Below are 15,021 nucleotides of genomic sequence, written 5' to 3'. Positions count from 1 at the left end.
TCCGGAATAGATGTAGAAAAACATTTCTGACACTGCCAGCTGAATGCTACTTTAAGTTCATCTCAGTAACTGAGGAAAATAGATGAGGTTCTTATGTTTGTTTTACCTACCATATTTTTATTCCATTTGCTAGAGAGGCCACAGATCAAATGGGAATAGTTAAAGTATGTATGCTAAAGGATTTTTTGTGAGAGAGAGCTACATAAATTAGCTATTTAAGTGACACTTGCCACTCTCATTTTTATGGTCTATAACAAGATCTCTCAGTATTTGACTTTTATTTTTCCTGATTCTATTATGCAGGAGGAGAGAAGAGTGGGGAACCAGATGATTTTATTTTTGATTGAACTAGGAAGAAGAGAACCCATTAGTTAATACGATAGTTATATTGCCACACATTCTTTAATACAGTTTTTTAAAGTTATTTACAATAACTGTACTGCATGTTGGGACTAATTGGAAACAGTGACCAGATTCTTACTCATTATCAGGAAACTGCATTCAGAGAATGAGAAGAACACCCCCACTGGATGAATTGCAGCCACCACCATATCAAGATGACAGTGGTTCTCCCCATCTTTCTTGTACACCCTCAGAGATTGGGGATGGTAAATGTGAATATTCCCACTGCAACAACAGTCCCAGATGTTCGTATAACAAGTGCCCAAGTGAAGGAAGCACAGGTCATGAAATAGGAAGTTTTCATAATAAAGGATATGAAGAAGATGTCCCAAGTGATAGCACTGCAGTCCTGAGCCCTGAAGTAAGTAAAAGCACATAAATTGAAGTTTAAAAATGAATGTTACTTGGAGAGTGATCATCCTTTGCTTTTCCTCTTGGTAAAAAGAATTGATTTTATCACTGTCTTATTCCTTTGTTGCTTATGGTACCACTGTCCATCCTTAATTTAATTTTTGTCCACGAATTTAATAGGTCTGTCCCAACTAGTCTTCAACTAGCCCCTCCATCCCTGCCACCAAAGGAACATAGATAGCTAAAGATGGTTTTCTGTTTAACGTTCTAGATAAGGCATTTTTAATTATTTATTTCTTTCATCTTGGGGTTACTGTTTATGTTATGTTTATTACTTTATTTTGGATTTTTCATTGTTTGGAGGTTAGTCATTAATTTTCATAAGTATTTCAAAATAATCTTACTGTATTTTCATATCATAGACTATAGAAGGGATAAATGATGGTCAGCTTTACTAATGAAATTTGAATTCATGGCTTCATGAATTCAGAGTGATTGGTTGAGTTTTAAGGACTTTTTTGGAGCAGAAATGTGAAAATGACAAGAAAAATTATTGTGTTGCAGGTTTGATCTATTGCCGTGTTCTAAGAATGTTTTATTCTTTCCATAGTGATGAAATCTATAAAGGTAATCTAGAGATTTTCATCAGGTAGTATTTATTTTTAGGATTTATTTTGTTTTCAAGTTTTATTTAGACTGTAGGTTTTTATAACTTTTTTCCAGACAACATTCAGTAATATTGTACTATGTCCACATTCTTAAAAGGTGAATTGTCTAATCTGCAGCCAAAATTAAGTAATGGAGGTAGTTTTCTAGTATACACAACAATTAAGCTATGGATAGAATTTCCTTAATTTTAGGGGGTTTTTTTCTGTATTTTTAAAAACACTTCATATCTATTATTTCTAGTATTATCTAATCTAGAAGAGAATTCTACATTGGTATTTTAAGTTTAATATATTAGTATTTTATGATTTTTCCATGATGAATGTTTCTTTGTGTTCTATCACCTAAACCAATTTGAGACAGCTGCTGTGTAATTTTGCAAACTATATGGATGGCTAACAAATTTTAACAATGAAACCTGGATTATGAAATTAACAATAATAATAGCTATTACCAGTTGTGCCAGGAATTTTGGAATGCACTTTATGCATAGTTAGCTCATTTAATTTTAACAACCATGTCCTCAGGAAGTTATTAATCTCATTTTATGAATGAAAATATTAAGATTCAGAGAGTTAAACTATTAGCCCAAGTACAAGCAGTTCTTAAATAGTGGAAGTGTAATTCAAACCTAGGTCTATTTGACTCCAAAAACAGTACTTTTTACAACTATGTTGTATTACGCTTCTTGAACTAAATTGCTGTGTGGGAAAATACTTTGATGAAATGGTACCCTCCAGGTACATCACCAGGCAAGCTCTCTGAGAGGAATCACAAAGTGATCAGATTATGCATGTGTATGTGTTAATTAGTCTATTTTAAACACAAGACAAGAACTAAGGGGAGCAAGATAAGATAGGTTAACACTCCTAGGGACAGGATGCCAGTAGTAGGTCTCAGTAGCAAGGCCACACTGCGTGAGTCCTGGTTTATACAGTTTCCCATACACCCTGTCTCATTGTCTCTGTTCTATCAGTATCCCTATGTATGATGTGTTAACAAGGACTGGAGTTGAGACTTGGAACAAGAGTTCCAAGAGCCAACAGCGCATGCTTGTTTTATGGGAGAGATGTAGGGGCAGGCATACCTGGCCACCACTGAAACTTGCTAATTAGCCTACAAGGCAGATGGTAGTTCTGGCTCTGTCTGCATTTCTTAGGTAGAACATGGGTGACAAAGCTGTCAGCAGAGCTGCATGGTTATTACAGCATGGGCTTTTCATCTTTCTATAGGTGACACTTATTTGTCTCATTGAATTTTGTATTTAGTCCATCTATCTTTGGGATATCTTAAAGGTTACTAACTTGGTTACTGTCTATATTTAATGTATAGTCTGAATTCTGCCCATGTCTCACAAGCTACTTCCTTTCTCATTATCTATAGTTAACACACACTGTGAGTTTTGCCCATATTTCAGAAGCTGCTAACTTGCTATCTGTAAACTTTTCTTTGGAATTTCCTCCTTCCTGCTTGTTTGTGTATTCTATGGCAACACTGAATATATTCAAACAGTATAGCAGTGCATGTTACATAAATATTTAGACGGGGAATGCTGACAGCCTGTGCTAGTATAAAATTTATTTTTTTCAAATTTATTTTGCATCTTGTAATAGATATTATGTGTCAAATAGAAAATTTTACTTTCCCCTTGGTTTAATATAATCTATAGCTATCTTAGAACCTATCCATATACATGATGGAAATGAGAGAGAAGAAGAGGGTTCATAAGAATTCCATGGCAAGGAATTCATACACTGTTGATGACTTGTTGCTAGCTAAAGGCTTTTTTAAAACTTGATTTAGACACCTTGAAAGGAAGGATTATTTTCTTATTGCCTATTGGCAAAAAGCACATAGTAGCTTTTGTCTGTAAAGGCCCCACCCTTTAAAACTTGAGTTTTACAATAATTATTAATATGCTCAGAAATAAATAAATTAGGGAGGCACCAAGAGAAATAAAATTCAGAAACAACTATCTAAGACCTTATAAAAATTTATGACAGAAAATCTTAGCCATCATGACACTGTTTTGGAAAATGTTTAATTAAAATACCAAACCCATATAATAATTAAATAATAACCTTCAGTTACCAATGATGAAGTGGCATACATTAAAATATTTTGCTCTGAGTTGTGTGTGTCTTTTAAATACAGTAAGAATATATTTACCTTGGTTTTCTTATACTACATTAGTAAAAGGAATCCTATGAGAGTTTGCTCCCTCTATCCAAGTATTTTTCCTCATTTATCATCCTTTTTTCCATATTGATATCAACTAGCATGTAAGATTTATAAGATCAAAGACTCATGTCCTTTTCCTTCTCTTCTGCAAAAGAAAGAACTCTCCTAAGCTAAGGTAGGGCCTAACACAGAGTAAGTGCAATAATTAGAGTACATGTTAAGCTGCTGTAACAAAGAGACCCCACTATCATCAAGTACAATAGCTAAGAAACACAGAAACTTATTTCTCTTTTGTTTAACTACAGTCCCGGGTGAGTAGGTGGCTTTGCATCACAGCATCTTTCGGGAGCCCACTTTCTTCTCTTCTGTTATTCTGCTGTCCCTTAGGGTATTATTCTTGGTCCACATTATCCGAGCTGACTGACCCAACTATCCTTTCTATGTATCTGCTTGTGGGGAGAGACAGAGAGATAATTTCTTTTATAAACCTGATCTGAATGTTTTATACATAAATTCTGTTTGCCTCCCAATGGCCACATCTAAGTCACATAGTCATATTTATTAGCTATAAGAAAAGCTCTGAAGTATATTCTCTTGTGTTTCTGGCTAAACCTGAGGGAGTTTTTTTTTTTAGTAAAAGGAAAAGTGAAGACTGAAGTGCCCACAGTGGGCACTAAATCAAAGTTTAGAAAATTATGCAAATTTTTAAAATTGGTCCACATTTTAAATTGAAAATCATTTAAGATTTATTAAAACACCAGAAGGTACAAAGAGGTATAGTTAAAACATCAGAGACCTGGGTTTGGCGTTGCCAGTAACTAGCTGAAAAACCTCATTATATTGTACTTACACTGTCTGGAATTTGAGACAATTATAGGTGAAATGGGTATAATTTTTCTTTAATTTCACAGTAAAAATTTATTGTGTTAATCTTTCTTAAATTTTTGAAATGTATATTCTGCCATTCTTGATAGTAATTGATATTAGAAAATATATTGTTTTTAATTCTGGTTAAAAATCTAAGTAAATACAGCTTAAATTACTGTGAAGTAAATGTAGTCTTCATAAATATGGGCTGATTAAATATTTAGCTGCGAATATCCTTTGCAGTTTTTGGCTGGGGCTGGGTTTGAACCCGTCACCTCTGGCATATGGGGCCAGCGCCCTACTCCTTTGAGCCACAGGCCCTAGCTGCAAGTATCTTAAGGCATTTATGTTTATGTTTTCATATTTTACATTTCTACTGATTTTTTTTTAAGTCTAAATACCTTTATATTATATTACATATGGGAAATTTTTAGAATAAACCCTGAAAATGGAGCCAAATTTTCAATAGTATTATACTTTTATGTATGTTCCCTTTCTCTTTAGAGTAATATTGAAGTGTCCATTTTATTGTTTATAATGTTGAAAGTAAAATTTAGTAGTTTCATCAGAATAAACAGAGATATACATTTTTTTTTATTAAATCATAGCTGTGTACATTAATGCAATCATGGGGCACCATGCGCTGGTTTTATATACAATTTAAAGCATATGTTTTAAATTCTAAGTTGTAAAAACACATTTAACTTTCTAAAAATTGTGATGACGAATATTAAATTCTAAATGTGTCTATTATAATGTTTTTGAGTTTAATTTACAGCTATAGTTCTCTGGTCCTGTAGGGTAACTCTTGATTGTAGTTGATTGTTAATTATTATTTGTATTACTTTCCTTTTGGCAGCAAATGAAAATTATTTTTTACATCATCTTTGTAAAGAAATATTCAGTATTTATTTACATGTTAGATTAAAGAATAGAGTTAAAAACTGAAAACATTTAAATTTGCTTTTCTTAGGATATGTCAGCTCAAGGATCATCTTCACAGCTTCCTAAACCTTTTGATCCTGAGCCAGAAGCTAAATATGGTACCCTGGATGTGACTTTTGACTATGACTCACAAGAACAGAAGCTTCTGGTAACAGTGACAGCTGTCACAGACATCCCAACTTATAACAGGACAGGTGGCAACTCATGGCAAGTACACCTTGTTCTTCTACCTATAAAGAAACAGAGAGCAAAAACCAGCATCCAGAGAGGACCATGCCCTGTCTTCACAGAAACATTTAAATTTAATCATGTTGAATCTGAGATGATTGGAAATTATGCAGTTCGGTTTAGACTGTATGGTGTACATCGCATGAAAAAAGAAAAGATTGTGGGGGAAAAGATTTTTTATTTAACAAAATTGAATCTTCAAGGGAAAATGTCATTGCCTGTGATATTGGAACCTTCTTACAATCATTCTGTGAGTATCTCATCAAGGGCCTAAATACAACTTAAGTTCGTGATATGTAAATACACATTTTAAAAATCTATAATCAACTCAACAACTTTCTCAGTCTATTTTTTACATAATAAGCATACCTTTACAAAAATTTCTAAGCCCTGGATAGGTAGGTATAATTTTCTCTTATCTATAAAAATTGCCTCTGAGGATGACTCATGATTTATTTTATGTATTTTATGTATTTTATTTTCTCCTTCATAGAGTTCTAGCCCAGGGTCTTACATATTTGATCCTTTGTTGAACAGTTATTAAATGGTTGATTATGACATCATCCAAACTCCTTACAGAATTTATTATTTTATTTCCAGGGTAAAACTATATAATATGTTAAGAACTATCTTAAATAAAAGAACTATCTAGTCCTATAACTTACTTGCTATATTGCAGAAATTATTTTCTTATGCAGAATATATACTGCTGCCTAGGTCATGACTGGTTATCTCTCTAACACTGCTGTGACATTATTTTGAAAGCTGAAAAAAAAAATCTAGCCTGATTATACTTTCTATCCTTTTAAAAACATTTTGAAGTATATCTAGGAGAACAGTTAAGGATAGTACTTTGACCTGGTTCCTTCTTTTCTCATTTTTCCTCCAGACTATAATCACCTGCAAATCTCTTTCTATATTTTTAGCTAAATTCCCACAAGGCATTGCAACTCACAGGAGAGAAATGTCTGCATTGTTTATTTTTACCAGGGAGATGCATTCTGCCACATAGTTATTTAGATTATGAGAAAATCTGTGATATGCTATGTGTAAATTATGATTTATATTTGCTCCTCTCTTATATTGAATAAAAAACATTTTAAGATATATACAGATTTTAGAATAGATTTATATTTTAAAATATATAATATTTCAGAATTTTTTCCCCCAAATTCCCATGATTCACAATGTAATAGGTTTGTTTTTAAGCTTTTAAATGTATAAGCTTAAGTCCATGTTTAGTATCTCATTGTAGGTACCAGGCAGCATTTGATCTTGTAGGACCTTTGAATAAATTGAACCATACCATTTTAACTAGATGTTTTTAGCATCTTTAAATAAAAAAAGATGATGGTAAATCACATGGGTTTATAGGATAAAATTTAATCTTTACTGGGAAAATTAATAACATGTTATCCTTTAAAATTTTCAGGATTATCAGTTTTGGGAAATGCCTTTTTAAAATGATATCAGTAGTTTATAAAAGGAGAGAAAAAATAAAGTGCAGGCACTATTTCCAGGGGAAAGTGACAAATTTTTCATAAAATTGAAGAATCTTTGATTAGTAACATGATTTTTAAACTTTTCTCGTTATTTGTTCTGAGTGATCACTAGTTATTCTGTGGAAAATACACTGTTACATAGAAATAACTGATTTAAATTAGAAGAGAAAGAATGTATCATCAAGAGGTATGTATTTTGTGTTGCTTTATTTACTTTAAGTTACCTTTTCCCAATTTGGTTTTAATTATATTCATTTCACAAAGAAAATGAAGCCATAGAAAATAAAATGGTCTTATCTCTGGTCAAACTAAAAAATGTTTATATGCATCTGTATTACATACGTTGGTCACACTTTTTTTTTCCAGCCAGCACAATAAATTTCTGTGGAGTCTTCACTAAAATGAAAATGTGATAAATAAACAGCTTTTAAGACCTGACATTTAAATGTGAATAAATCTGTCTATCTTCTGCTCTGAGAGAAATTTTTCTCTGCTTCTATATACTTCTAAAATTCAATAGGTTGTATATTTAATTGTTCCTCCCTCTTGTGTTTCTTCTTTCTCCACCTTCTCAAAATTTCATTGCTTGTTTTGGCTGTTATGCCAAAAACAACCTGAAACACCAAAATTGTGAGGTTAATACTCAGAGTTTTGCCTATCAGTCATCTTGTAGTAGTAAAAAATATAATAGCAATAGTATGTATATATTCTCTTTAAGTTTTTATATTAAGTATGTAGAAATATCTCACAATCATAGTTTACTTAGGTAATTTGCCTTTAATTTTATAAGATAATATATGTGTAAGAGAGATAATTAAACATTCTAATAGCTTTTGAATAATTACTTAATGTTGTTTTTGTTGTTGGAAGAATATTAGTCTTTGGTCAAAGGAAAGTTTCCATATAGCCAAAGAATTTATAAACTACAATTAAAATGTCTTTAAAGTTTATAGTTTATTTTCATGGGTGATAATAGAAAAGTTGAATTTTGCATGCAAAGTTTAATTTCATAGTTAGTTCTTTTTTATTAATATTAAATCATAGCTATGTACATCAATGCGATCATGGGGCACCATACACTGGTTTTATAAACAGTTTGACACCTTTTCATCACATTGGTTAACATAGCCTTTCTGGCATTTTCTTAGTTATTGTGTTAAGACAATTATATTCTACATTTACTAAGTTTCATATGTACCCTTGTAAGATGCACCGCAGGTGTAATCCTACCAATCACCCTCCCTCTGCCCATCCTCCTCCCTCCCTTCCCTCCCTGTCCCCCTTCCCCATATTCTTAGGTTATAACTGGGTTATAGCTTTCATGTGAAAGCCATAAATTAGTTTCATAGTAGGGCTGAGTACATTGGATACTTTTTCTTCCATTCTTGAGATACTGTACTAAGAAGAATATGTTCCAGCTCCTCCATGTAAACATGAAAGAGGTAAAGTCTCCATCTTTCTTGAAGGCTGCGTAATATTCCATGGTGTACATATACCACAATTTATTAATCCATTTGTGGATCAATGGGCACTTGGGCTTTTTCAATGACTTAGTGCATGCAAAGTTTAGTTTCATGGTTAGTTTTTTAGGAACTGATTGAATCAATACATTGAGAGGAAAAAAGACTAGTTATCACCAAAATGACTTTCTGGGGAGTAAATAATAACTTTCCCTGAGGGTAATTCTGAAATTTAACATTAAGACAAAGATATAGTTTGAGGTATGCCTCCTTGATCTGCGTGATAGAAAATATACTAAGAGTTGAGAAGCATGAATTCTTTATACTAACAAGCTGTGTAAATTTATCTAATTTGGCTTTAGGTTTCTCAGTCAAATGAGAAAATAATCTTTAGACTAATCTTAAAGTCCCATCCATATCTGATATTCTTTGATTCTACTTACATATATTGAGGAGGAATTTAGGTAAGAACAGAGATGTGTGAATTTTAGATGAGTTTTGTGTGCTTAATATATGATATTTTGTGGTGGACTTTTACTATGTTTTCTCAGTGTTTCATACCTTTTCAACAACTTAGTAATGTCTGGAGAGGTCCCAGCTGCCTCAAGCTATAAAATTGACTTTCCCAGTCTCACTGGTAGGTAGGGTATGAGCTATGTAACCTAAATTCTACCACTCATATTCATTTCCAAGAAACCTCAGTGTAGACAAAGAAGTAGACACTGCACTATATCGTATTTTCCATGAAGTTGATGGTGGACACATACGGTTATCTAGAGGCAACAGTAACTCTGAAACAGCTTTCCTGGTGCAGAAATGATGTTGGTGTTAGGTCAGTAACAGTTGCAATAAAGAAAAGTCTTTGACCACATGAGTCCAGTGGGAACAACCACAGAGTTTCCTCACCAGACCAATTCTGCAGTATGATTTTAGACTTTATTCTTAAGAATGTCAGCCATTAATGTGACTCTCAGTTCGTCCTCATTCCTTTAATAAATAGGGTTCCATTTTATGAGTCAGTTAGCTTTTGATATTTTCCAATAAGAACTGTAAAGTAACCATATAATTTAATATTTATTTGCATGAGTCCTTTCTTAGACCATCTTCAATAGCTACTATAGAATATTGTCATTTGCCTTTCCTACCATGATATAGCCCTGTCGTAACATGAACTTTTTTCTTTTCAGCTTTGTTCTTATGGCACTGTTTCTTAGAGTATAACCTTGTTACATTCTCACATGCATTTTTGGTACTGCATTGCTCCCTGTTAATAGTTGCCTAGAATAGCCTTTACTTTTTTCTTTATCCCAGTTTTATTTCTCATTCAACTTGTTACATATATTAATATTATTAGATTTATTTATTAATAATGAGACCTTATTCTTTCTCTTCCAGGCATACATACACATAACCCTACCTGTACAAACAATACTTAATTAGCCTAATCCGTTCAGAGTGGCTAGCTATGGAAATAATGAGGCTACCTACACATTGTTCCATTCTCAGAGTGTAGAAATCTTAATTAAATCCTAGGTTTAAATAAATCATACACAGTAGAACCTCTGTAAGTTGACCATCCAAGGTACTGTAACAAACTGGTCAATATACAGAAGTGATCACTATAAGGGCCTAGGCCTCCTGTACTGACACGTACATGTAGTACATGTCCAGTCTGTGAAAATTGGGTCACCTTAAGGAGGTGGACAACCATGGAGAGTCTACTATAGCTTTTGGTGAGTTGTTGTTCAGCAAAGGTGATATTTGATGAAGATGTGTTGTGTTTCATTCTGGAGTAAGACACTAAATTGATAGATGAGCCATAGGCCCTTAAGTTTCCGATAGACAGATGATTCTCAAAATGTAGTGCCTAGACCAGCAACATCAACATCATTTAGGAACTTACTAAAAATTTAAATTTTCAATCCCTTTCCCAAACTTACTGAATAAAACAGCTCTGAGGGTGTGGCCCAGCAAAATATACTCTAACAAGCACTGCAGGTACTGGTCTTGACTAGCGTTGGCAAGCTGTGGCTTATGAGTCAAATCTGATATGTAACCTATTTTTGTGAGGCCTGAAATGTGAAAATATTTTTCACTTTTTTAAAGGGTTACTTACAAAAACAACAAAGACAAGTATTTATATGGCCCATGTGGTAGGCAGAATTTTAAGATGCCTTCCTGACTGTCTTTTCTGGTGTTACTACTGAGATTAGTTATGTTACATGGCAAAAGATATTTTGTGGATAAGATTTCGATTACTAATTCATTGACCTAAAAATAGGGAAATTATCTTTGTGGGCCTAACCGGATATCATAAGCCCTTTAAAAGCAAAAAGTTTTCTCTGGCTAATAGAAGTAGTCAGAAAGTTTCCAAACATGAAGGTAATTTGACATGAAGTACATTCTCCATCACCGAGATGGAAGAAGCTGCATTTAAGAACCTGAAAGTGACGCCATAGAGCTCAGAGTGACCTCGGGCCAATCACAAGCAATAAGATGGGTACTCAGTCATACAATTGCAAGGAACTGAACTCAGCCAATTACTTGAATGACTTTGGAAGTATATTTTTTAATAGAACCTTCGGATAAGAGCCTTGCTGAGCCAATACCTTGATTTCACTCTGTATCCTTAGCAGAAAACCCAGTTGACCCCACCCAGAGTTGTGAACTACAGAAACTGTGACATGATGAATGGGTGTTGTTCTGTCTGTTAGTTTGTAGTAATTTATTTATTTATTCATTTAATTTTTTTTTTATTTTTTTTATTTTTTTTTTTTAGAGACAGAGTCTTATTTTGTTGCCCTCAGTACAATGCCATGGTGTTACAGCTCACAGCAACCTCCAGCTCTTGGGCTTAAGTGATTCTATTCCCTCAGCCTCCCAGGTAGCTGGGACTACAGGAGCCCGCCACAATGCCCAGCTATTTTTTTGTTGTTGTTGCAGTTTGGCTGGGGCTGGGTTCGAACCCGCTACTTTCGGTATATGGGGCCGGTGCCCTACTCACTGAGCCACAGGTGCCACCAGTTTGTAGTAATTTAATGCACAGCAATGGAAAACTAATACAGCCCACAATATCTAAAACATTTACTCTCTGGCTCTTGACAAAAAACGTTTGCTGACCTCTGCGCTAAGCATCCAGAAAGTGAGACTCAATACCAAGTGTGCAAGATCACTTTTTTGGTTGAAGTAAATATTCACATAGTCAGATAATGTTCGATAAATCTACTTTTATCTTGGGATGTTCTTTACCAATCCGTGGAGTCTCTAGCAAGTACCTTTATATCACTATAAGCACAAATAAATCAATTCTGTAGGTACTGTTTGTAATTTACTACTTACTCTTCATGGCCTTTCCCTCAGCATAGGTGTGTAAGCCTAGTGCTTGTTAGGCTTGTTTTATAACTTTCTGTATACAACTAGAGACTAAACTCATCTCTTTGTTTTCTATTCTGTTCCATATATCTGTGTCTCTGTTTTTGTGCCAATACCATGGTGTTTTTATTTATTTATTTATTTAGTTTTTTGAGACAGAGTCTCGCTTTGTCACCCCCTGGTAGAGTGCCATGGCATCACAGCTCACAGCAACCTCTCTTGTTTCTAGTTAATCTGGCCAGTGATTTATCAATTTTATTTGTCTTTTCAAAGAACCAACTTTTTGTTTCATTAAGCGATTCTCTTGCCTCATCCTCCCCAAGTAGCTGGGACTACAGGCACTTGCCACAATGCCTGGCTTTAATACCATGCTGTTTTGATCAATGAGGACTTATAACCTGAAGTCTGGTAGAGTGATGCCTCTGGCTTCGTTTTTATTACTAAGAGTTGCTTTAGGGGTACAGATTTTTTTGGGGTTCATACAAAATGAAGTACTATTTTTTTTTTAGGTCTTTGGAATTTATTTATTTATTTATTTATTTATTATCTGTTTCCTGACTTTTTTTTTTTTTTTTTTTTTAGTGTTGGGGATTCATTGAGGGTACAATAAGCCAGTTTACTCTGATTGCAATTGTTAGGTAAAGTCCCTCTTGCAATCATGTCTTGCCCCCATAAAATGCGACACACACCAAGGCCCCACCCACCTCCCTCCTTCCCTCTTTCTGTCCCCCCCCCATAACCATAATTGTCATTAATTGTCCTCATATCAAAATTGAGTACATAGGATTCATGCTTCTCCATTCTTGTGATGCTTTACTAAGAATAATGTCTTCCACGTCCATCCAGGTTAATACGAAGGATGTAAAGTCTCCATTTTTTTTAATGGCTGAATAGTATTCCATGGCATACATATACCACAGCTTGTTAATCCATTCCTGGGTTGGTGGGCATTTAGGCTGTTTCCACATTTTGGCGATTGTAAATTGAGCTGCAAGAAATAGTCTAGTACAAGTGTCCTTATGATAAAAGGATTTTTTTCCTTCTGGGTAGATGCCCAGTAATGGGATTGCAGGATCAAATGGGAGGTCTAGCTTGAGTGCTTTGAGGTTTCTCCATACTTCCTTCCAGAAAGGTTGTACTAGTTTGCAGTCCCACCAGCAGTGTAAAAGTGTTCCCTTCTCTCCACATCCACGCCAGCATCTGCAGTTTTGAGATTTTGTGATGTGGGCCATTCTCACTGGGCTTAGATGATATCTCAGGGTTGTTTTGATTTGCATTTCTCTAATATATAGAGATGATGAACATTTTTTCATGTGTTAGCCATTCGTCTGTCGTCTTTAGAGAAAGTTCTATTCATGTCTCTTGCCCATTGATATAAGGGATTGTTGGCTTTCTTCATGTGGATTAATTTGAGTTCTCTATAGATCCTAGTAATCAAGCTTTTGTCTGATTGAAAATATGCAAATATCCTTTCCCATTGTGTAGGTTGTCTCTTTGCTTTGGTTGTTGTCTCCTTAGCTGTACAGAAGCTTTTCAGTTTAATGAAGTCCCATTTGTTTATTTTTGTTGTTGTTGCAATTGCCATGGCAGTCTTCTTCATGAAGTCTTTCCCCAGGCCAATATCTTCCAGTGTTTTTCCTATGCTTTCTTGGAGGATTTTTATTGTTTCATGCATTAAGTTTAAGTCCTTTATCCATCTTGAATCAATTTTTGTGAGTGGGGAAAGGTGTGGGTCCAGTTTCAGTCTTTTACATGTAGCCATCCAGTTCTCCCAACACCATTTATTGAATAGGGAGTCTTTCCCCCAAGGTATGTTCTTGTTTGGTTTATCAAAGATTAGGTGGTTGTAAAATGTTAGTTTCATTTCTTGGTTTTCAATTCGATTCCAAGTGTCTATGTCTCTGTTTTTGTGCCAGTACCATGCTGTCTTGAGCACTATGGCTTTGTAGTACAGACTAAAATCTGGTATGCTGATGCCCCCAGCTTTATTTTTATTACTAAGAAGTGCCTTAGCTATACGGGTTTTTTCCCGGTTCCATACAAAACGCAGAATCATTTTTTCCAAATCTTGAAAGTACGATGTTGGTATTTTGATAGGAATGGCATTGAATAGGTAGATTGCTTTGGGAAGTATAGACATTTTAACAATGTTGATTCTTCCCATCCATGAGCATGATATGTTCTTCCATTTGTTAATATCCTCTGCTATTTCCTTTCTGAGGAGTTCATAGTTTTCTTTATAGAGGTCCTTCACCTCCTTCGTTAGGTATATTCGTAGGTATTTCATTTTCTTTGAGACTATGGTGAAGGGAGTTGTGTCCTTAATTAGCTTCTCATCTTGACTGTTATTGGTGTACACAAAGGCTACTGACTTGTGGACATTGATTTTATATCCTGAAACATTACTGTATTTTTTGATGACTTCTAGGAGTCTTGTGGTTGAGTCTTTGGGGTTCTCTAAGTATAAGATCATGTCGTCAGCAAAGAGGGAGAGTTTGACCTCCTCTGCTCCCATTTGGATTCCCTTTATTTCCTTGTCTTGCCTAATTGTATTGGCTAGAACTTCCAGCACTATGTTGAATAGTAAAGGTGACAGAGGACAACCTTGTCTGGTTCCAGTTCTAAGAGGAAAAGCTTTCAGTTTTACTCCATTCAGTAGAATATTGGCTGTGGGTTTGTCATAGATAGCTTCAATCAGTTTTAGAAATGTGCTACCGATGCCTATACTCTTCAGTGTTCTAATTAGAAAAGGATGCTGGATTTTATCAAATGCTTTTTCTGCATCTATTGAGAGGATCATGTGATCTTTATTTTTGCCTCTGTTAATATGGTGGATAACGTTTATGGACTTGCGTATGTTAAACCAGCCTTGCATCCCTAAATGAAGTACTATTTTTTTCCAGTTTTTTGAAGTATGATGTTGGTATTATATTTTATTTATTTTTTTATTTCAAATTAATATGAGGGTACAGATTTTTAGATTACATTATTCTCACTTCCAGGTAAAGGTCTAATTGTAAAAGAACCCCTCACCCAGGGGGCGTGGT

General features: G+C 34.4%; 1 protein-coding gene across 4 annotated transcripts in view; it reads left to right on the top strand.

The window, feature by feature from the left end:
- SYT14 (synaptotagmin 14) overlaps positions 1 to 15,021 on the top strand; it is a 266,929-nt gene that overhangs the window by 190,622 nt on the left and 61,286 nt on the right. For all 4 annotated transcript variants that reach the window (XM_053607976.1, XM_053607974.1, XM_053607975.1 and 1 more), the window contains 2 exons: positions 492 to 763; positions 5,441 to 5,890. In XM_053607976.1, the coding sequence (XP_053463951.1) occupies positions 492 to 763; positions 5,441 to 5,890 (722 nt within the window). The remainder of the gene's footprint in view (positions 1 to 491; positions 764 to 5,440; positions 5,891 to 15,021) is intronic.

This window comes from Nycticebus coucang, chromosome 10, assembly GCF_027406575.1.
Source record: "Nycticebus coucang isolate mNycCou1 chromosome 10, mNycCou1.pri, whole genome shotgun sequence".
Classification (NCBI taxonomy): domain Eukaryota; kingdom Metazoa; phylum Chordata; class Mammalia; order Primates; family Lorisidae; genus Nycticebus; species Nycticebus coucang.
This window is presented reverse-complemented; position numbering and strand designations above follow the sequence as displayed.